General features: G+C 38.6%; 1 protein-coding gene across 1 annotated transcript in view; it reads left to right on the forward strand.

The window, feature by feature from the left end:
• Window positions 1-24,703, forward strand: part of LOC121636217 (plexin-A2-like) — a 78,363-nt gene that overhangs the window by 1,050 nt on the left and 52,610 nt on the right. The window contains exons 2-3 of the mRNA XM_041979515.1: window positions 10,652-12,002; window positions 14,643-14,825. Coding sequence (XP_041835449.1) covers window positions 10,779-12,002; window positions 14,643-14,825 — 1,407 coding nt within the window. The 5' untranslated portion in view covers window positions 10,652-10,778. The remainder of the gene's footprint in view (window positions 1-10,651; window positions 12,003-14,642; window positions 14,826-24,703) is intronic.

Here is a 24,703-nt window from a genome sequence, read left to right on the forward strand (position 1 = left end):
ATGATTTCTGTTCATCTAAAGTGAAGCTGAGAAACAGCTGATCAAAAAGGGTCACTTTGTCCAAACAGAAAACCAAATATATATATATATATATATATATATATATATATATATATATATATATATTATGGGAAGACTTTGAGATATGTTTCTGGAAGACTCATCCTGTGGTTAATAACAACTTTCCAGTTATTTAGGATCACACACAAGCCAGTGTTATGATCCGTCTAGATGGAAACTGGGTTAGAAGAGCACTTTCTTAGGATAACAATCATTAAAACAGTAGATTATGTAGTAAAACTGGGACATGCTGTAATTTCTAGAAAGCTCAGTTGCTAGTGAGGCTGTCAAATGTTATTTTTATTTACTGTATTTTGAATATGATTAAAGTTTCCGAGACAGATAAAAATGTGATGTTGTATTAAACAGTAATGATTTAGAGGTAATCATTTTATTTATTTCCATTTTCAATATTGCATATTATTCCACTGTAAAAAAATACTTTAAAAATTTAGGTTCTGCTAAATTGAGCATTGATATTGAGCGTTCAAATTTTTTAATCTTTAACGGTGCCTACCCTGGCAGTTTTGTAGCCTACGTAGGAGAAATGCAGGTGCAACTGCATTGTTGGGGAGTCTTTTAACCCTGGAGGCAACACTGGACCAGTGTAGGTGAAGTAATTTGGAACATCTGTCTATGTCATTTTCACCCACAAGCAAGGAGTTAAGTGTTATCTTAGACTTCTACAGAGATTAATGACCTACCGTAAGTTTAAGAGGATAGAAGGAAGGGAGAATGAGGGAGGAATCCATCACTGCTGTACTGCAAACAGAAGGAAAAAAAAACATTTTTGATTTAAATAACTAGCATTTCAATCTGTGACATTGATTTTGGAGTAATTTGAATATCAGGGGGGTGCAATGTGGGTCAGGGGCAGAGGCGACGCACACTTGCTGCAATAATAATACATCAGGCGAATTAGTGTATGTAACGCAATTACACGGTGTGTGAGTGCACAGCAGTTCACTGTTACTACCCATAGCTGGAGACCCCCTCTACCCCCGCCACCTCTAAGCCTCACCCCTTCCACTCACTGCTACCCCCTTTGCCCATGGAGACACTGATTAAACATGACTGTTCAGATGCTACAGCCTGAGGAAAAAGAAGTCAAGCCCCAAATGTGTGCTATGTGTTAGTGTTTTAATGTGTATGCCCTCACACACACATGTGGCAGTTATACATGTGTTCATGATTTGTCTTTGCATACAAGTGTAAATAAGAAAGAAGAGATAAAAGGAGAAGTGACGGAGAAGGCTATATTAAAAAAAAACTGATGTGGAACTGACACTGATGGAAAACAAAAGGAGAGAAAACAACAAAATACTGCAGATCAGCTGGCACAGCCGACATGTTGTTGTCCTCTCTTTTCTCTCTTTCATCCACCTCTTAGTGTTCACACTTCTGCTTGTGTCAATGTGTGATCCGGGCCTGGAGGGAGGCTGATGTACAGGTGGAGAAAAGGAACCTTACATGAGGAGGAAAGAGAAGAAGAAGTGAAAAATGATAAGTAGAGCGAGTGAGAAAGAGTAATACAGGTTGGAAAAGATAGAAAGGGAATATTTGACATAGATTGAAGGCGAGAAGTAAGAGGTAAAAGTGGAAAGTATGCAGCTCACCTTCCAGATGGCAGCTTTGGCAGCGCTCAGCATGCAGCGATGGCGGCCTTGCAATATGGTGCATTGCCTCCAGATTGTCACTGTTGTTGATACAAACAGTGCAATAACTTTGCTGATGTGTGAGTTTTGTACTATTTTCTTTGGCAGTGGTGTAAGCAGGAAGCATATGGTTGTAAAAAAGCTGACAGATAAGAGCTTTTTTTTCTCTGAAAAGTATTGACCTGTTACTTTTTAAGTTTGTAATCTCTTCTTACTTGATGGGTCATTTCAGAACCTTTTCACACGAATATTGTAATAAGTATAACTCACATCATGAAAACAGCTGTATAATCTCTGTGACTGTGGGGCCACAGAACAAGAAAGTTTCAGTGTTTTATCTAAGTTTGAGAGATGTCTGCATTTGCTTGACATCAAAGTTTCCACGTCAGGATGCCACAGCATTTTCAGCACTGTTTTTGTTTGTTAATTTGTTTTTAATTAGCTTTAAATTTACTCTAACAGACCTGCTGTGTTAAATTGTTGTAGTCACTTCCACTTTTAACTAGTCCTCTATGCTAGGCTTGGATGCTTTTGGAACTCCTTTTCATTTAAACAGTCTCATGAGTCTCATGATGGGAGGACTTTATAAAAATAAGAAGTATTTTAACAAGGAATGACAAAACATCAAATTAAATATAAATCAGTATCAAACATTTAACATAACAGGAGCAGAATGAGAAATCACATCATTTAGCGCCAGACATATTTGCCAATATATTTTTTTATATATTTAGTCAGTTTTATGTTTTAATTTTGCAGCTAATACAAATCAGAGGGAGAAGCACATTTAGATGTGCCCCCCCCCCCCCCCCCCCCCAAAAAAAAAAAAAAAAAATTAATACAGACAGAGAAAAGCAATAGTTCCTGTACATTTTTTTAAAGGATACCGGTATGTGGATAAGTTGGAAACAGATAAAAAAATATCATTATAAATGAGAACCTGATCGTACTGTAGAATGCCACTGTTGTGAAAGAGCTTTAAGCTTTGTGATTAACCTTAGTGCTCCTGTATCCAATGCATACACACATTGCAAAGATAGATACATCATCATGATCCAACACATACATGAAACTGAAGACAAGTCTCATTTTGGTTTTAAAAGACATGATTGATGCTAAAGAAAAAAAAAAGTTTTATCTTACCAATTGCTGAATGTGAGATTTAAACAAGAGAGACAATGAAGTAGGACTGCTGCATATCTTTTATGGGATGTTAAGTCAATGCCCCTTCATAGCCCTTTGATATTACATTTTAGAACATAAGGAGTTTTGTTTGGTTGACATTTATAACAAGTTCTAATTCACACAAAGTTCTACGGAAAGTATGAAAAATTTGGCCTAGCAGACAGATCCTAATTAAGTATAGAAATGCGACATGGCAGATCAATATATCATCAGCATAAAAACTGAATTTGGCATTCATTCATTCGTTCGTTCGTTCATTCGTTCGTTCATTTTCTATATTCATTTCTTATTCAAATTCAGGATTGTGGGGAAGCTGGAGATTATCAATCAAAACTGTCAGTATATAGAAAGGAAAGAACTTGTCCTTAGACCAAGCCTTTAGAAACACGTTGTCTACACTGAGGTTCCTAGATGATACCTTCTGAACATATACACTCTGGCCATAAATTATTTTGAAACCACCCTGCAGTAATTTTAGACAGTCCTATGGTGATAAGTCTTGCTTTAATGGCATGATCCAATGGGTTAAAAGCTTAGATCAATAAAAAAGGGGGTCTGCACAGTGTTGCTTGTTTTCTAAAGATTCATTTAATTCATGTATGACATTTAAGACTGATGTAGTTGTACTGTGCCCCTCAATGTATGGAAACTTAATTAATCTCTGCATATAAGAACTAACCTGATGAACCTGTGATATGTAGCGTGACTACACAGATGATTGTACACCAACCGTTACAGATGCCACAGGACTAAAGGAGTGATTTTATTGTCTCCAGTGCAATTTACTATCATTTCAAGGTACTTGATAAATTGTAGTGCTTGATGGATTTACCTTGTGATGTTTCAAATAAACAAGAGCCGTAACAACTGAATTTAGGGCTGTAATTTATCCTTTTTTTTGTTGAAAAAAGCTGCAAATTTAATCTTTTTACCATTTTTGTCATGATTTAATATTTGGAACCCTAAATTAAAGCTTAAAGTGATTTCTTTGGCCATCTAAATTGTCAAATATTGATTCAACAATATCCAATTTGGAGCATTTAGTTTTTTAAGTTTGCCTCCATGTTTTTTGGGGATTGTGCAAAAGAGGATTGGCTACATGTAAGATGCCTAAATTTAAGGTACCACCAAGGTATTAATGATGATGTGGCGTTTTGGGTATTTGCCCATAACTGCCAGCATTACTAAAGAAGAAGAAGAAAAAAAAGAAATTCTAAAACTCTGCATTTACAAAGGCATCATTAAATTGCCATTTTCTTCCTTTAAATAGGGGGAGATAGAGTATTTGGGGGAATGTTTTGCCTTGGATTTTCTTACAAAAAAAGCAAGCAACCAGTTCCCAGAAAAACTGGAACCAGTCTTTCTGCATTATTACAACTGAGACTGCTGCTTTGTGATCAGCCTTTGGTAGCCACAAACCAAGCGGGATTTAGCTTTATAGACTTCGAGAATTCAATTTTAATTGAAGAATCACGTTTTATTAGGAGGGAGAGGTAAAAATAAAGGTAAAAAGTCTCTGCTGTGTATGTTACTCCTGAAGGATCTTTTATTGAAAAGGCTCCAGCAAGGTTCTATTTGACTTACAGTAAATGTACCTGTCTTGTGGCCCAGGTTAAATGGACCCCTAGGGTGCTATATGTCTTCGTAGTCTATTTCTATTACAGAGGATTAAAAAAATGAAATACAATCAAGTGACTGAGTTAGAAACCAAAGCAGAGTCACTGACTTGGTTAAATTCAGAAACAGACAAGGCAGTAGTGACAACAGACGCAGACTGAGATAATCTGGGCAGATTCTTGTATTTGCACAGCCTTTGGGTGAATGCCCTCCAAAGATCTTATTTGCACTGTGGATTAAATGTTAAATGGGCTTTGGAGCTGCAGATATATAGAGGTTAAAGTTAAAGTTGTGGAGTGGCACAACATGCACCATTTCTCCTCCCTTTTCCTGTTCCCGTCTGCCTCGCATGCAGTCTATCACTGTCTCTTTCTGCTCATAGTGATTTGTCAGCAGTGGAGGTAGCAGCTGTTCCTTTTGCATTGTAATTTCTTTGATCATAATCATTCGTGCCAGCTACTCCCAACCTTGGCATCTTATACCCCATGAAGCCATATGGGCAAAGAAGGAGAAAACGAAGAAAACACACAGACTTCCCTGGCATACTTCTTTGATTTCTGTGTTCAGTGATGTGAGAATTATGGACATATGTGCTTCTCAGCTTCACATGGATGTGCTGTATCTCTGTTTTTGATTACTTTTGTTATTCATACACTTGCTGAAATCTAGTAGCTGCCAAATATAATGTATTTTCCCTATTGGGTCCCTATGATTTATGCATGCAGAAGCAATATAGCCGTACACATCTGTAAGTGAATCAGTCTAAGCAGAAGTATAACTCTGCTCTACAGAAAGTCATCTCAGGCAGGAAAAAGACAAGAGACTCATAAGGGGGTGGGGGAGTGGGAAACTAAAATTACACTATTTTCTAGAGGATGGATACCAGACTGATAGTTATTGAGCCAAATAAAACAGCTCACAGGTATTTGTCAGGGTAAAATATGTTCACATTTTACCACTCTCATTCTCTATTCCTTTCAGTTACCATGTCCACTTCTGACTGCAAACCCTGATTGGACTCGCCTGTTCCTTCCTCTCCTTGCACCTAACCAGTACTAAGAATGAGGGGTACTGGGCAGTCGATACAGCACAGCACTACGCACACATGCTGTCTAGCTCAAAAGCAAACAGCTCACCCGTCTTGTTCTGCAATCACTGAATTATAGAAGACCCTGTATTGCACTCGAACTGCCTGGGTTTTCATCACTGCGCTAGAGGTCACTCTGACTTTCCCCTCTACACTCATCACATATTAAACACATGGGTCTCAGCAGTTGAGATGAGCTAGTTTGAGGTCACCATTAACCAGGATAGACCAACAATGAGATTTATGTTGGAAGAGACAGAGATGAAGAGAGGGAAGGGAGGAGAAAGGCATGCATGGTTAAATCTAACAGTGGCAGCAGTGCCCTTCATCTGGTCCCTGCTCTTAACAGCAATTTCAGATATAGTAGTGTATCTGCATGTATAATGCATATAGCCTGAGATAATGGCGTGGATTGCAGAGCAAGCTGCACACAGTGCTGTGGGGATGTGTTGGAATGGATCCCCTATGTCACATTTGCCTCTGTCCAGGTTCCTTGCAGCATCCTGCAGTTAATACGAGCAGAGCGTGTTGCAACGACATAGTGCCATTTTATTGTTCCCCGCAGACATCCTCCGCTACTACTCTATCATCAAGATTAGTGGCTGGCTAGAGAGTACTAAAGCCTGCAATAACCGAGTTGACCAATAAACTAAAAAACAAGTGTGGAGAAAAGGCAGTCATGTTTGCTGATATATAAAGAAAAAAAAAGCTGAGGCATACAGACAGACCAAGAGAACCACTAGCAAAAGTAAATGAATTTATAGCAACTTGTTCTGGTTTCCAAAGTATCAGTATTGTTAATTTAAAAGAAAAACTTGTTGTAAGATTCCCCCCCCGACTGAGAAAAATGTTTGCTGTTTGGATTTACACAGTAGAACATAATGACGAAAATGAACCACAGGCGAACTGTCATATAATCCCTCTGTGTGGCATCAAGTTGAACATATCCTGTGAGTTTCTGCAGTGTGGGCATCCACATTACACATTATGCCCTCTGAGGCCTGAGTCTGTGTTTCTATGATGAGAACTTTGAAGGCGGAGCCCAACCGCCCTAGGCCTCCCCACCACAATGTAGCCACAGATAAAACACGGTGGGCTGATCACAAAACATTGCTTTTTCTAATAAACCCCACTGCTCCCTTGTGATTCAATATGACATTCATTTAAAAGTCATTGTTAATAAAGACGACATTTTCATGTCCTAATTCCCCAACTCATCATTGTAGGTACCAACGACAGCCCCTGGCTCTGGCTTGCTGGCTCCCTCCTCCCTCCTGTCTACCACGTTTGACCTACTTCTGTCTCCACAACATTGTAAACAGATCTACTAATTGCCTTCATTTATTCATTTGGAAGTCAAGTTCTGTTGCGCCTGGCGCCCTCCCAGCCCATTCATGTGTAATGTCTACAACACTGGAACCCCCCCCCCCCCCCCCCCCACCCCCACACGCTTACATACATTTGTTGGAAACCTCGGCTGAAAGTATCTCATGTGACTTCACAACATATAAGTGCAAACATTGTTCAGAAATACTGCTGCAACTTTTTTTTTTCTCCAAATCTAAACTGATTTCCAAGAGGAAACTTTTTCTAGAGGCACTAAAATCCCAGCGTTCTTCTGCACAGCCAGATTGTAATCATGAGGACAGACGCTGTTATGACTATTGTAGCTCCAACAGATTTCCACCCCTGTGGTCTTATACCGTTATTGCCTTTGTGCAGTCTTATAGATCTGGGCCACAAAAACAACGGCAAAAAAAAAAAAACACAACAACAAAAAACTCTGTTTTTAATCACCTCTGATGTGAGTGACAATGACTCCTATTGTTGACTAAGTGTGAGAACAGAGATTTATGCTCTGACCTTTAGAAAGAACTCCACACAGTCTGTTGTCAGTGTTCCCAATCTCACAGAAATCTATAAGACCAAAACACAAACAAGATAAAATTGTGCTTTTTATGCTAAATCTTTCATTCTTTCAAGAGATAAGGAAATCATGTATGCCATTCTACTTCTGGTGTTCAAAAATATAACATCTCTGAGAATGTTTAAAAGACACAGATAATCTTAATTTAAAAATGAAACTTCTTTGATCAGATAGGATTTAACACATTAGGTTTCTGCTTGCAAAGCTTCACACCTTAAAGTCTGTTATCTCATTTGAATTGGCTGGAATTTGCAAGAAGACAAGAAGACTCCTAACAAACGCAACATTATGCTTTTAAACCTGAGCAGGGAGAGAAACTGAAGCACACAGACAAACAAATAAATATCTGAACATTAAGGTTCATTGCTGAAGGCAGATGGGTCAAATAAAGACAAAAATAACTGACCATCTATTCTGTACAATGAATCATATCTAACAAGGCAATACAGAGGCTATGACAGCATTTCACCGTGATAAAATATAAACCTTGGGGTGGCTTTGGTTCTACTGATTATGATCCAGATCAGAGGGCTATGTTTGTGGAAAACAAGAGGCCAACTTGTCCCTCCTTTGCTTTGTGATTGGCGCCCGCTGAGAGCTTGCATCCCCAGCACCCTCTGCAAACCATGTTCCTGTGTGTGAGTGTGAATGAGTCACGTCTGGACGGGAGCGTGTCTGAGAGTGGTGAGGCGGAGAATTCAGCAGGGAGGGCTGTGCAGGGCGAAGAGCTGTCTCTATAATCCAGGGTAAACACTGAGCAGCATGACTGCACGCCTTAGACGTGACCAAAGCCGGCAGAAAAGAAATGGATGAAATGATGAGGCTGCTGCTTGCCTGCATGCCTGCCCAACTCTGCTCTTGTTTTCTCCCTTCCTCTGGAACACCTCTGAGGATTTGAGAGGGAAATTCTCAACACTGAATTAACCTCTTGGTGGCACTGCTGATGTCTGTTGTTTAAGGTCATGCCAAATCCAAACCTGGCTCTGCAAATATCATTTGAGCTGCTATTTACTGCTTAACCTCAAGAGCACAGTCTTATTTATGATCTAGTTAAGAAAAGGACAGAGCTTGTGGCCTGGATAATTTTGCATTGCAAACTTCCCCAAAGCTCGTCACCTGGAACTTTGTTCTGTGACTCCAATAAAAGAAATTCAAACCACCAGGATCCTGCTAGACAGCACAAAGCTGAGACACTTCAATCAGTAAACACAAAATCACCTTTTTTGCATCTTTTATGATGTAACAAATCCAGTTCCAGACAGATCTTTTGTGCATTGCATTTTATCATCTAAAACCTTACATTGAACATAAAAAAAGCACAAGAAGATTTTAGAAAAAAGGTTTTTAGACATGGAGACAAAAGTTTTTCATTACCACTAATCCAGGCTTTATTAAAAATCAGTGAATAAGGAATGGATTAAATGTTATTTTTACCAGAGGCCATCAAAACTGAGAAATGCCCCTGCTGCCACTAAACACATATCAACAATAGCTGAATAATTATTCACAAAGAAACTGGCCAAGCGATGGTTTGAGGATTTTTAGTAGGAATTTACTTATCAATGTTTGGCCCCAAATAGAGACCATGTAAATATTAGAACCAGCATGTTCTGCCAAATCTCAGTTTTTAGAGAATAAAATAAAAGCACACCAAGTGTTCCTGTCCAGTCAGAAAAACGTTTATTAATAGAAAAGAAAAAGCTTCTCTCATGTTACATTTAAAGTACAGGGTTTGAAGATAGTAAAAAGCAGCATGTGTTTAGATCTGAATTAATGCCATCTGATAAAACAAACACTAAACTTGAAATGCAAATGCTGCGGTACAGTGTGTGACAGATAATACTCTTTGGTGGCCAATTACTGGTAGAGCTGCTCACACTGAGCTTGCCAAATTGAGCAGGGTAGGCCGAGACACTTGAGTGACTTGTCCCTTTGTGTGAGCGTGGTGGGGACAGATGGACAGGAGATGCTGGAGTGGAGCTGGAGTTGGCCCAGCCAGCTCAGTATCAATCCATCCGCTCCTTCCCTGGCTCCAGCTCAACACAGCCGGACGTCCTGTTAGTTAGCCAATGGATAGCACCCACTGCATCATGACCCCCGCTTGACGATCTGACATGGCTGTCTTCATTTAACCTTTACTTATACCAGGAACTCTCACTGAGAAAACACCCTGTTTATGTTAGATCTAGCCAACAAGGACAGGTGGACCTGAGGAAAAGCCTTCAAGCATTTGGCAGGAAATTTTCATGTGTTTAACTGAATTAGAAAAAAAAGAAAAAGAAAAAAAGGATGCAAAGGTGCCTTTTTGTATAACAATGGAGATAACAAAAGGTGGAAAGAAACAATGTTTGAGAGGGCTAGTTTGAAGGAACGTCCGGTGGCACACGGACAGGATTTAAGGTGTTGTAGGTGCTTTAATTTATTGTGGCGCTTTTCCAGGCAGGTTTATTACTCTGTTAATGAACTTCATTAAATAAACAGCGTATGTGAAGACATTATCATGGATGCTTGTATCGACTTCACTGTTGTGTTAAGATAGAAATGAGTTTTTATTAAAAGTAGGTGTACTTTATCAAATTTACACCAGAAACACCTTCATCAGAATAAATAATACTAATGACAAGAGAAAGCAATTGTAAAAACAGTAAATCCATCAAGCATCCATGTGTGAAACTCATTCATCCTTCAGTCAGTCAGTCGTGTGTTTGATGGACATTGCTTGTCCTGTGGAAATTTCCACATAAAATATGCTAATGAAATTAAACAGGGAAGTGTGAGAGTTGATGCTGCTTAGCTCTAAATCTCTAATGACTCCTTGCCATCCCTGGAAAAAGCCAGATTAATTTAGGAATCGGCCGCAGTGGAGAGTTATTAATTCCTCCTGGATTCAACCATTTTAACAAAGAAGGTGGAGGGGAGATGGGAAGACAGGGAGCCCAAAATATGGATGCATAATGAAACATTTGGATCATCTAATTGGCCACCCAAACAGAGGGAACACCGAGTTAAATTGTGCCAGTGCTTTGTTTAAGTGGCAGGTTGTTTACTCTTCTTTTAGCAGACATAGTGAGCCTCACCTGTTAAATAAAAAGCAGTTCTCTCTCTTTTTTTCTTTTTCAGAATGATGTGAAGATTACTTTCAAAGGACAAGACCACAGCTCAGCTCATCTTTTTCAGCATAGTTCTGCTCTGTGCTGGCACACAATCCCATTTGTCTGAACTTGGTATTTTTCGAAGCCCTGTGGGGATGGGGATGTGCTCGGATAAAGGATGGACTTACGGAGGCCTCGCAAAAGGTCACTGTCCTCTAAAGGTCATGTCATGGCCCCGGGCCCTGTGGCTGATGACTTTGATCTGTGTGAATCAAAAGATGACTTATGGACAGACTATGAACACTTTCCAATCAGAGAGGAGGGAATGGTCGTTAAATCATCTGACAGTACATCAGTCCACTGGGGCGCTTTACATCGGAGCTGTCAACCGAATCTACAAGTTGTCTGCTAATCTCACCCTCCTGGTGTCTCATGACACAGGGCCAGAGTATGATAACAAAGCGTGTTATCCCCCTCTGATTGTCCAGCCCTGCTCGGAGCCTTTAGCCTCTACTGACAATGTTAACAAACTTTTGCTTATCGACTACTCTAACAACCGACTGCTGGCCTGTGGCAGTCTCTATCAGGGAGTCTGTAAGCTGATGAGACTAGATGACTTGTTCATCCTTGTGGAGCCCACGCATAAGAAAGAGCACTATCTGTCTAGTGACAACCAGACGGGGACGATGTTCGGGGTAGTTGTGCCCTCCCAGGGTCAGGATGCCACTCTGTACATTGGCACTGCTGTTGGTGGCAAACAGGATTACTTTCCAACTATCTCCAGCCGTAAGCTCCCTCGTGACCCAGAATCCTCTGCCATGCTGGACTATGAGCTTCATACTGACTTTGTTTCATCTCTCATCAAAATCCCTTCCGACACACTGGCTCTTGTTCCGCATTTTGACATCTACTACATCTATGGCTTCTCTAGCGGAAGCTTTGTCTACTTCATGACCGTCCAGCCAGAGACCCCAGAGAACGGGATGCCTGCAGGCGGCTCCCCTGGTGACCTGTTTTACACATCTCGCATCATCCGTCTCTGCAAAGGTGACAAGAAGTTCCACTCCTATGTGTCACTTCCTGTGGGGTGCGTACACAAAGGTGAGGAGTACCGTCTGTTGCAGGCAGCTTACCTGTCTAAGGCTGGCAGGGTGCTGGCTAAGTCGCTCAACATCAGCGCTCAGGAGGACATACTATTTGCAGTGTTCTCCAAGGGACAAAAGCAGTACCATGACCCTTCAGATCATTCTGCTCTCTGCATTTTCACCATCCAAGACATTAACGCACGCATTAAGGAACGACTACAATCCTGCTATCAAGGAGAAGGAAACCTGGAGTTGCACTGGTTGCTAGGAAAAGACGTTCAGTGCACCAAGGCGGTAAGTGGACTGTAGAGAGGTAAAACTATTTCACAGCACACAATACACACACATAGTTTGACCAGCTATAAATTTGCCATAGTGATCATAACATATAATCAGTTATAGATTTGCCCAAAGATGGCTGGTTGTCCTACAACTTTAATTGTATTTTTAACACCTGATAGACAGGCAGCCTGTCCTCTTCTAAAGAAACCAGTCTCAGGATCTTATTAGAGGAGAAGAGCTGGAGGAGCTTAATTTCACAATGCTAATCAGAGGAGTTTTGTATGGAGCTTTGATATCATTCATGGGTCTGGGCACGGACTCCCACCTCCTTCTCCTCCCCCTTTCTCTCCTTCTGTCTTCCCATCTTTTTACTCCCGCTCTTGTCGCTGTCAGCAGTACTTGAATCCTCTGAGACCTGTTCTTGATCTTGAGAAAAGGACTTTCTTGTAAATGTCCAAGTCTGAGCCTTTGTGCAAAATATAATTCGGCATAATGAGCAGCCCTCGTGGAAATAAGCTGAAAGCGAACCATAAAAACAATGATATCCATCAAATAAATTGCTCTAGTGATTCCCGACTTGAACTTTAATTCCACCATGCTATCAAATAAATAAGATGTAATGTTATTAATAAAAGCAAATGATGGAGAAAAGTGATACATAATAATTCAAGAATGAACTTTACTTAACAGTTAACTAAAGAGTTTTGTTTCTAAAATAGACTGCAAGATTAAAACATTTGGTTTATGACAGTAACTTCAGATCTTCTTTTCTTTGACTAACAAGTCAGTGAGAGTTTAATGGACTAGAGAAATGCAACAAGGTGGTTTTAAGGACAATACTGATGTCATAAGACTGCATTAATGCAGATAACTACTTGGAAAAAACAACCCTGAATGATTGTATGTTACTGTTGTACTGTCATATTAAAAGTTACAAATAGTTTGGTCTCACACTGATAAAATCTGGGTCTACACTAACAGATGGATGCCGCAGAAAAAACTAATGTTAGCATGCTCATGCTAACACTAAAAAACTACCTTAAATACAACTATATAACTTAAACATTGTGCATATAAAGCTGAGACTGATGTTGAATGGCATGAAAACCTGGTTAACATCTTTACCTTTGGCCAGATGATGAATATTGATAAACCACTTGTGGCTAACAATATCATAGTCTTGCTCCAGAAAATGCAATATTTATTTTAGTCTACATTGAAAAAAAGTAAAACATTCAATCAGACTACTTCACTGAAATACTTTTTGGACAATGTCTCAAAGTTTGAACAATATCTATATCTTTGTCACTCATTTCCATATTTTCTGTGGGCTAAAATCATTACATGCCAATGTCAGCCTTCTAAAATTGTTAAATTCATATGTTCTATGTAAAGTGAAACTGTCATGAATTTCTCAAAAATGATAAAATTAACAAATTTTAAGGCTCCAAAAAACGTACATGCCAGTGTTTTCCTATTTTGACTGCAGTATTCCCATATTTTGTACTACAGACAAAAGAAAAAAATCTGAAAAAAACGTACAAAGTCATTTATATCTGGATGATCTAGCTAGGTGTGTTAAACTGTGGATTGATATAGAAGAAAATTAAGCTTGTGCCCTATCCAACACTTTGTCCATAAACTAATAATTTTTACCTCTGTTGAACTTGCATCGGAGTCAATATCATGATACAGTTGTTTAAACAGAAAATAGCAAAAATTACCTTTGCCTGGTACAGAATGATTGGCAGTATCATGTATTTGTGGTAGGTCTTTTTCATTTTAAGAAAAACAAATATTATTTAGGACAAAGAGAGAATAAAAAAGAGTATTGCAGCAGAACTTAACACTTTCTAAAATGTATTCTTTCATTTTCAAGATCAGAAAGTTGAGTGAAGTGAGGTTTCAACTTTGTGTTAAGCTAACTTCACTGCTCGCATCCAGTTAAACTCAGGCACAGCATGTGATGTAAACAAACAAACAAACAAACAAAAAAAAAAAGCACCATAGTATGGACAGATGTGTGCATAAGAAGTAGAAGATGTGAAACAAGAAATTAACAGCCCTAAAGAGGTGGTTTTATATATTAAGTGACAGGCAATTAGCAAAGGTTTGAGGTGCATGTTAGTAGATCCTATTGGACTGCATTGTGTGCAACTCTCTTTGATGTTTAATCAAAACCTGACATCTCCTGTGCTGTGTGTTTGTGTGATGTCAGATCAAGCAATCGAAAAATCACAGAAACATGCACAAAATACTCAGTGTTTCTCGTGATGCCATCAGCAATTAAGTCTGCTCTATAAATTTTCCTCCTCTAAGGCTCGTTGGGAAGCCCAGCAGCCTGAACCCTTTTTGATGTAACATTTTTAACCCTGAAAACTGTGCACTTAAAGCTTGTTAGGATTACCAGAAGTCAGTGTGAATCCTCATCTTGTATCTACATGTGTCTACAGTGATCTTGGTCCCCCACTCCCCTTTCTCATTACCTCCAGTTCCCCCTTTTTATTACTCATCTTCATTCCCCACTCTTCCCCCTACTTATTTTCACCTCCACTTTGTTTTCTTCCTCTCATCCACACAAAAACACTCTTAAAAAAAAAAAAGAAAATCTGATGTTTTCTTCATCTTCACATCCTGCCTCCCTCTCTACAGCCTGTTCCCATCGATGATCACTTCTGTGGCCTGGATATAAACCAACCCCTGGGGGGCTCTCAGCTGGTGTCAGGTCAGACAGTGTACACCGAGAGCAGGGACAGGCTGACCTCTGTCACTTCCTACATCTACAACGGACACAGTGTGGTCTTCCTGGGCACCAGGAGTGGATGCCTAAAGAAGGTGAGAAGACCGATACACTTACAGTAGCCGACAAGCATGAGAGCCTTTAAATTTTTTTTTCACACAGGGACTATATATATATATATATATATATATATATATATATATATATATATATATATATATATATATATTCTCAAGAGCTGAAGCAAGATCTTTTTTCATGGTTTATTATTTACTGCCCAAAACACATGATGATTTCTCAAGCCTGCTGTCAGCGATCTGTTGGCATCTCAGCCTCCCAGGTTTAGGCTCAGAATAACAATGAAGAATGTTGCCTGGTCACAAAAATCTTGATGTGATTAAAATGGATCTGATGGTGTGCTAACAGCTTTTTTTCTTTTTTTTCTTTTTTTTTGTGGATGTCTGTGAAACATACTTTAGCAATTAGAACTTACTTTGTAAGATAAAGAACGTGAACATCATTGTCATCATCTTAGAACCAGCAAAAGAGAAACCATTAACTGGAAACAAGTGAGGACAATCCAGGGATGAGTGAAAAGTTCAAGGATAGAAACACTAACTTCTGGACCAAGGTCTTTCTAGTATAACTGTGAATAGCTCTAACCCCACCTAAAAAGGAAACATGTAACTAACTGGTCAGTCATTATGATTATATCATGTAATTAAAAATGTTTGGCATCCCAAAATGTCTAACTCTTCAAGATTATATTTTCCAATGTGAAAACAAAGAAAGAAAGAGGATTAAAAGTCTGGGCAAATGACATGATAACACTCCCAATGTCAAATTTCAGAACCCTTAAACACTGTCTTGCTATCTAACACTATTTCAAGTCTTATTTGTTTTTACCCATTCCTACTTAAATTTTGTCCCTCTCTGGGATTCCTGGGCCATTCTTTGAGCGCCACTCTATTGAAGTCTGCAGGGTTTGGATGCAAAACTAGTGATAATCACAGAACATTGATAGCCATCTTTACATGTCTTTACCAAATCTTCTGTTGACTTTTGGGCGTGCTTTAGATCATATTCTGATGTACAAACAATCCTCTTTTAATCTTTAGCACATTTTAATCCCTCTTTTATTCAGTATTCCACTGTCCTACCAAACAACCTCATACTGGTTGACGTGTAATTTTTATTCACTTTTATTTGACCTTCTTCAGTTATTTTGAAGAATCTTTCTGAAGGTTTTAAAGTCAGACAAGGGATTTGATTTGCCTTTCATACAATTCTACAAATGCTTTACTACAGACTTGCAAATTATATTTAATTTTTAAAGTCCCAGGCTTCCAAGAGATGAGTGTTTGTAAAGTAAGCATCAGCCCAAATAAGCTATTTGGGGTGCTAACAGTTATCTCTGTGGTCACATTAAGCTACTCCAGGGTGCCCATACTTTTTCATAATGCTCTTTTACTTTTTTTTAGTCTACAACTGAAACTCTGACACACTACAGCAATAGACTTAAAAAAAATCCATTTCTCAGTTCTTTTTTTTTCTTTTTTTTGAGGGACTTAAAACAAATATCTCAACACTTAAACATTAAAGGTGTGCTCCAATGTCTTAGCGTAGCTCTTTGGTAAAGTTTGGGGGATTTGCAGGAGACAGGTTATGAAACGAATTGTACAAAAATACTGAATCTTCACCTTCTGTTGTGAAGCTTGATATAATCTTTTCTTTAGACATTCCCAGTCTCATAAAGGCTCATATCTTTAGATCTCCTCAATCAGACTATAGGCTGGGAAAAAAAGGAAAAGCCTGAAGGCTGAGAGCTCAAGCAAAGATGGCATTACTGTGACAGCAGGTTTATTTCTCAAAGCTTGCTGTCACTTACAGTATCTGGGTAATCTGATCTCAAATATCTCACTTTAATCCAGATTCATGCAGGTTGCTACATGACAAATATACTATTTTAGTTATTTATTTATTTTTGTGTAAAATATAGAACATACTTTAAATGCTTTCTTTCAGCTAAATTATTTGTGCTATTACACATTAATCTGCTATCCATGAGATAAAAACCAAGACATATCAGCTGCAGTCATTTTTGTGTCTTATAACAACTGATGTCAAAGTAATTCTTAATCCATTAACACCAATTAACACAATAATCGGCTCAAAAAATGATCTAATTAGCATAACTTGGTATGGCTATATATCATGGTAATTATGTTGGGACATTATGCTGCTGAACAAAGGTACAGTAATTATGCTGCACTACATTTTGTGCTGCTGAAATTGATGCAACTCTCCATCTGTTGCTACTTGAGCTAAAAGTGATGTGCCTGTTCTTCCAATTCCTTTGTATTCCCTCAAAGTAACAGGACATTATGCACCTGCAGCGACTCTTGTTAAAATGTGTTTTGGCAGCTCGTGCTTTGAATGGCTTTTAGCATTACAAATTACTTAAAGGACCACTCCAGTGGTTTATAAGCAGTGTTTATGTGTACCTGACATGATTTTTTTCACACCTTTACAAACATAATGAATATACTGAATGTACTAAAGATGTAGCTTTATCTTACTCCTGAAGTCTCCTGATGAAAGAAAATGCAATTAATTCCAGGTCTAATTCACATTTCCGAGAGGTTTAATGCGTCTTCATTCTTACAAAGCTTAAAATAAGTTTTCAGATTTGATTAATCAAAGATGACCAAGATAAAAATCTGACAATGAACTGAATGGGCTGCAAGGTGCCTCTGGATACCTGATATTTGGACCTGGATTGTTATTGCATTTGTGGTGGGAAAGGTTTTTACCATGTCCCCTCTTTTTCCTCAATTGCTACACTGGAAGACATGTTTTTTTTTTACATCACTTATCACTGGATGAGTAGTTTACTTTGACTCATTCAAGACAGTTCTGTGCTTACTTAGATAACGGGAGTTGAATGTAGTGTGCAGAGAGACATAGATGGCCCTTTTTCACATGATGAGGCATTTTCCTGAGGACTTGATGAAATGTCTGTGACATGCTACATCAACAGAGACATGGCACATTAAGTCCTTAATTCTTTAAATAATTTATACTTCTATTCAAGTGAATTGTTTGATCGGTGTGGGGTGACCCACAACTCCACTCTACCTCTTTCTTCTTTTGGACCTGCTTCTCTTGAGATCAGTAGTATTTAATAAGCATTAAAGAATGTTATTATAGCATGACACAACATATAATAAATAGTCTGAAAGCTAGATAAATACATTTACAGGTATATTTACATTTTCTTCTGCTGCCAATGGAAGCTGAGACTTTTAATAGCATTGTCTCCACATAAACTATCTTTTTTTGTTATCTCACAATAATAAGGATAGTCTTTTCAAGATAACAGGATCATTTATATCATCATCTGGAGATAACAATTTTGTTTTCTACACTTAATCCTTTAATTATTTAAAGAAATATATTAAAACAAGAGAGGTCTTAGTATTGGAGGTTAGAATTCATAAAAGCCATCACCAATCAGAATTTAATCTTAAAGCTTTACTGTAATAGATTCTTCCAAATTACTGCAATGAAAATCAAACCTTGATGCTTAAACAAGAACTGCTTTTTTTTTCGGCTCACCTGAAATCTCTAGAAATCAAAAATTATTTCATGAATAAAAATCACAGCAGGTGTTTATCTTTAGAAAACAAATGTCATCTTTCTTAAAATTAATTATATAAATTAGCTTAATCATTAACTGCATCAAAATAAATAATAGCGGGAGTGCCTGCTCTCAGCTTCTGTATTGTGCTGAGAACTTTTGTCACAATTCCTCCCAAACCTATTAGCTCTATTATCTCTGAACTTGTGTCTTCATTCCAGTGTTTTGTTTTAGTTCTGAGTAGCAAACATTAAAAACAGTTGCTTATGTGACTGATGTTGCAGCAATTTTTGCAGCAACAGTCTTTGGAATTTTTGCAGCAACAGTCTTTGGCGCTGTACTGATTGATGCTGCATCCACGGAAAAAGTCAGGTTTTTTTGTTGAATATAAAACATACAAACTACAAATGAAGCACCCATTGCTTTTTTTGGCTTTGTTAGCTTAAATGCACAACTACTCATGAGATTTTATGTTTATAGCAAGCAAATAGCAAGAGCGTTTCAGCTTCCCACTTCTGAGGTACAGCAACTGAAACATTATTTAACGTTGAAATAATGTGAAGATAATGAAAAAAGAGGCTTGATTACCTTCACAGAATGCCACAATTTTAGATTCAGGGGGCCCAAAACAAAATGACAGGGTTATGGGTTTTTCTGCGCTTTTGAATTTTAGCAACTTCAGAGACCCAAACATTTCTCTCAAACACAGAAAAAGAGGGATTTTTCCACAAATATCTCCTTGAAGCACTTGCTTCTTTGAGATTTACTAAAAACAATACAAATCCAATTTAAAATAATTAAAAAGCCTGTTTAAAAATGGAAGCACTTACTTGTCTTTAAGGATTTTAAGTCAAATGGAACAAAAAGAGGCTGTGACGTAGTCTAAGACCAAATCCCAGTTTCTCCCCAGTGTCCTGGCTGAACGGCTTGATGACCACTACTCTCTGATCTCAAACAAAAACAGGGATTCTTTCTCCTTAAATGAGAAAGGGGCCAAATGGTAAGCCATGGATGAAAATTGAAATTGGGCATAAGAGAATGTTGGTTTCCTAATTTTTACTGGAAATGAGAAAAATGAGTTATAGAAACATCATCACCTGCGAAAGTGTGACTCTCCTTGATGAGATTGTTCCTCTGGTTAAAAAAAGCTGGATGAGTACAGCTAAAAAAACAAACATGTTTTACAAAGCGCTGTCTTGACTGAACTAACAATCACTTTCCAAAAAGTGTTTAATTGTTTGTCTCTGCACATGCCATTTTTAACGTTTATGTAACAATTATGATAAATTTGGTTGCAAATGAACATTTATTCCTATATCTTAGCAGCTAACACCGAGGTCCAGCTAATCACTGACCTACACAATCAGGGCTTGTTAGATATTTTATATATTAACACAACTCATAGGTTGTAGAACTGCAAGAATAACTTAAACATGCATTAGCTGATTTTTAAGTTCTAAACCCACTAGACCGATTTATAATTTAAGCTTTAGATTAAAAAATATATATTTGCAATCATTCAAGTTTCTTAAGAAAAACAAGTAAAACTTACTGAGGTGGTCCTTTACAAGAAGCATGCAAGCTAAGCAAATCAAATTAACACAGTGCTTACTAAACATGCTGCTAAACTGATGCCCAGAACAGAAATTCCTGACTGGTGGAGATCCTTCACCAGGCATGTAGACAAAGCATGACCCACCCTATGAGATTCATGAAGCTGATTCAGCTTATTGTCTATCATGTTTCATTTTGAATGCATACTGTATAGATTTATTATAATCACGTTAAGGCTTGGGGTTTGATCTAACTGAACTGACTTAAGAAGTCCATAGGCTCTAGTTACTGCACAGTCGTGCAGCATGCAGCATGACTGAGGAAATGTGTGAGAGGACTGTTGTGACATTAGCCTGGGGGCCTCAGTCTTATGAGTAGCGATCTGTCTGACACACAAGACACACGCACACACCAAGGTCCAGACCAGGGGCACAGATAGCATCACTGCAGCTCTTTCATTTGATGAGCCATAGGGGAAAAAGACAAGATAGCCTGACAATAAGAAAGGAGGGAAAGGAGAAAACAGGAGGTGTGAAGCAAAGATAGAAGAATGACCAAGAGAAAAAAAACACTGATATGTGGGAAGAAAGATGCAGATATTACATGAGAGAGAAAAAAAATGATTCAGAATGCATAAAAAATGTTTTAAATGTGTTCAGGAAGTGAGCTATAAGTTTGGCTGAACAAAGCGAGGCATCCATCATTACTGCAGTTAAGTGCAGGGTGTCTAATGGCCAGAGTTACAGACATTACACTTATTGAACGAGCAGCCATGATCTCAGACTCCCAGGAGCTTGGAAGAAGCACAGGGTCACCTCTCCAATCCTATTCCATCACACCCAAATGGACAGCCTCAGTGGAAATGGGGCATGAGAATATATGCCATCGGGAATCAGTCCAGCAGTAAAGGTCAAGCCTGTCACATAGAGGGTGTCAACGGGGTGAAAGGTCACAAGCATAACGAATGGTCTTACTATCCAGGCTCCGTGTAGCATATGGATGTACTCATCAACAACTCCTGATTAGGCTACTCCTGTTCCAGGTATAACAGGACATTTCTATCATCATGTGCCACAACTTTGTTGCCTTAGGTTGCTCATTTAAGTCGAGTACTGCGACCCTTTTTGATTGTTCCAGGATGAAAACAAAAGGATCTTTTTCACTTTGCTTGACATACGGTGATGAGGTGAATTTAGATAAAAGTCATTATCTCTCACTGGTCCCTATTTTAATTTATTCCACTTTTAAGGAGGTGTAGAGGGATTTGACTTTCAGTAGCATGGTTTCTACTTGTTAGCAAAATGCAAAAAGGACCCAGAGAAGGCAAAATTAACATTTGAATCAGCTCTGTCACATCAAGGTTTTAACAATTTATTGCAACTCTGATGCACATCTGAGGGTAGTAGTGAGGCTTCTGCTCAAGCGACACTCTGTAATATATCTGAGCAAGCATGACTAAGACTGTTCCTGAGCTCTTGAATCTCAAAAACAACAATTTCTTTGGTTTATTCTGTGTATGCAGCTTGTTTATTTCTGTTAAATCCACACTGCAAGGTGTGTTCAAAACTCACAACTACACCTTTCCATGTATGGGAGAGTTTAAATCAGTATAACAACATATAAAAGAAATACACTGAAATTTCAAGATGAGCCAAATGTACTGAATCACCTGTGGTCAGTAAGTAGTTTTATGTCTCTACATTAAGTTATCTCCATGTTTAATGCTAAATAAAAATTACACGAGGTATTAACATTATTGAGTTTTTATCTAATATGTGCTAAACCTATATTAACTAGAGATAACAGAGTGTATAAAGCGGATGAACACAGCCACCATGAACAAGATATGACTTGTGGTTGCACTTTTTGGATATTTTGAAACTTTGAGTTCAGCTTGTCCTCACTGTTTTTGTCTTTTCAAAGTGGAAGTTACTTGTGAATCACAACTTAGACACGTGTTTCAGCACACTATTTTTTGTCTATAACTTAGTTCACAATTGACAACATGGACATTGTGTCCACACATAAAATTAATGATAAAAATGATAAACTCATTAAGAAAAGTCACCTTTTCAAAGACAGGAAGACTAAGTCCATCAGTTTTATACAGCCAGTGCTAAAAGCAGATATTTCTACTGAAGGGATGCATGCACAGACATGAGTCACAATGATGACCTCACTTAAATAACTAAAACAACATAACTTAAACAGCAACTGCACAAATAAAGATACCCTAATGGGATAATAAGCTGGCCAAAGGAAGAAGCTCAGACCACAGATGTAATAACAGGGAAGCTATTCACCCTGCATGGAGGGTTCCACCCCAAATCCAGCATCCAGAGACTATACACTAAGTGCAACGAGGGAAGCTGAAGGATGGCATGGGATGTACCACCAACAGATAGCTGAAGTTGTTGATATGAACAAGTCCTACCAATGGCTAGAGAGGGATAGACTTAAGGACAGCACAGAGGATCTACTCATGGCAGCACAGGAGCAAGCCTTGAGTACCAGGACAATTGAGGCTCAGATCTACCACCCCAGGCAGGACCCCAGGTGCAGGCTATGCAAAGAGGTCCCTGAAACAACCCAGCATCTCACAGTAGGGGGCAAGATACTGGCTGGCAAAGAAAATGGAACACCATGACCAAGTAGCCGTCAAAGTGTACAGTAATCTGTGCAGAATATGGACTGGAGACCCCTAGGTCACAATGTGAAACGGCTACTAAAGTGGTGGAGAATGAGAGGGCTAAGATCCTGTTGGACTTCCAGATACAGACCAACAAAATGGTGGTGGCCAACCAACTGGACATGGTGATCATGGATAAGCAGCAAAGGAAAACCATAGTGATCGATGTAGCCATCCCCAATGATGGAAATATCAGGAAAAAGGAACATAAGAAACTGGAGAAATACCAAGGACTCAAGGAAGAGCTGGAGAAAGCCTGGAAGGTGAAGGCAACAGTAGTACCCGTGGTCTAACAGATGCCTGGAGAAACATCAGACATCTCCATCCAGTAGAGTGCAGCCCTAGGAACAGCTAAGATACTGTGTAGGGCCCTTAAGCTCCTAGAGGACCCAAGACTGAGATTAACAGCCACCCAGACTAACTAGGGGAGATTGAAGGTTGGGTGAGGGAAGAGTTTTTTTTTTATACCAAGGAACAATTTGCATAACATTGGGTCATACATAAAGTGAGGTATAATGCACAAGGTCAGAGCTTTCTTTTTATAAGATGTTATATTGCCTGAAAACTGAGCTGAGGCTGGATAACATATAATTTAAACATGGCTGCAGTAGGAGAAGTTAAAAATACTCTTTCTCTAAGGTTTTTGAACAAGTGTTGTGATAATGGATCCTTAATTGAGAAGGTTTTATTGCACTTAACTTAATTAATGTAGTTGTTGGCTTGACAAAACATTATCTTTCACTTGGGTACACCATCACCTCTACTGTCTCTGTGCTATATGATGTATGGGGCAGGCAGAGGGAAGAGTGCAAAAGATCTGGTGTTTTGCATGTTTATATGGCTCAGGGGATGTAAAACAGATTATTAAGCATCTTATGATTTTAGGAAACTCCATGGAGCAGAAATAGATTTGACAGTGCTGATATTCATTTAATGATATAACCTATCAGATTCCTCTATAAAACAGATCATACACCAAATTAACCCACTGCTACATGTGGATGCCCATTCATTACTGTAACTGCATGTAGTTAAAACTTGTGTCATGTTGAAAGCAATACATAAATACTAACTCTGACCTTGTAACAGAGCTGTCACAACCTTTCAGAGATGAAGTCATGCTCAGATGCTGTCAGATTAATGGAGAGGAGTGCATGTCTGAAAGCGGCTTAATTCAGCATCTCATATCTGACGACGGTATCACAGGACTACACGGATGTAATGTACCCATTCTATTTTTAACAATTCATTTAATAAGTCAAATTTGAAGAACAACACAGACACCACATATTTCAGACTTTTTTAATTATATCTAACATTTTCAGCAGACGTGTGCCTCAATGTAGCCAGCATGCAAATATGCAGCAAACATTGTGGAATGACATAATACCTTGGCTTACCCTGTGGCAGCTGGAAACACATAACAGTTGTTGAGTGGAATTGATTTTCTGTGAAAATCTTTCTGCAGTGCAGTTATCCTTAGATGAACTAGAGTATTATGCAGAATGGGGAAAAAGTGCTCCTAATGTTTGATATTACTTAGGTTCTCTATTGTGCATCTAAGTTCAGGAAGACATAGCAGCTGCAACACTTTATGATTAATATTTATTGTGTGACATAAGGCTTCACTGTAAGGATGACAAACATAAATTTTATCCAGGCAGCTGCCTCAATTTTGTTATTGTGCAATGATAATACTTTACCATCCAGTCACTATGAGACACCTACCTTCAGCGATGGTAATTTAAAGGATGCTTTATGAAGAGAGGAGCAGTGCTGAATGGAATACATAAATGATCCAGCATGTAACCTTAGTGGGTGCAGCTATTCAGCAACCATATTTCCCTTGAAATGGCTCAAAATGTTAAGCTTACAGCAAATAAAGCCGTAGTCACATACTCTGGTGTGCAAATAGTAGATTCATTACTGCTTATTGAGAGAGTTGAGCGGGTGGGGAAATTCTCCAGTGCATGGCTAAATGACGTGAACTTTTTAAAGGCACAATTTATGAGGGGGACTAGGACAGAGAGATTTGATTTTCTGAATGAAATCCCTAAAATGTTTCAGAGACACAAGCAGAATAGGTGAGG

Source organism: Melanotaenia boesemani, chromosome 3 (genome assembly GCF_017639745.1).
Source record: "Melanotaenia boesemani isolate fMelBoe1 chromosome 3, fMelBoe1.pri, whole genome shotgun sequence".
Classification (NCBI taxonomy): domain Eukaryota; kingdom Metazoa; phylum Chordata; class Actinopteri; order Atheriniformes; family Melanotaeniidae; genus Melanotaenia; species Melanotaenia boesemani.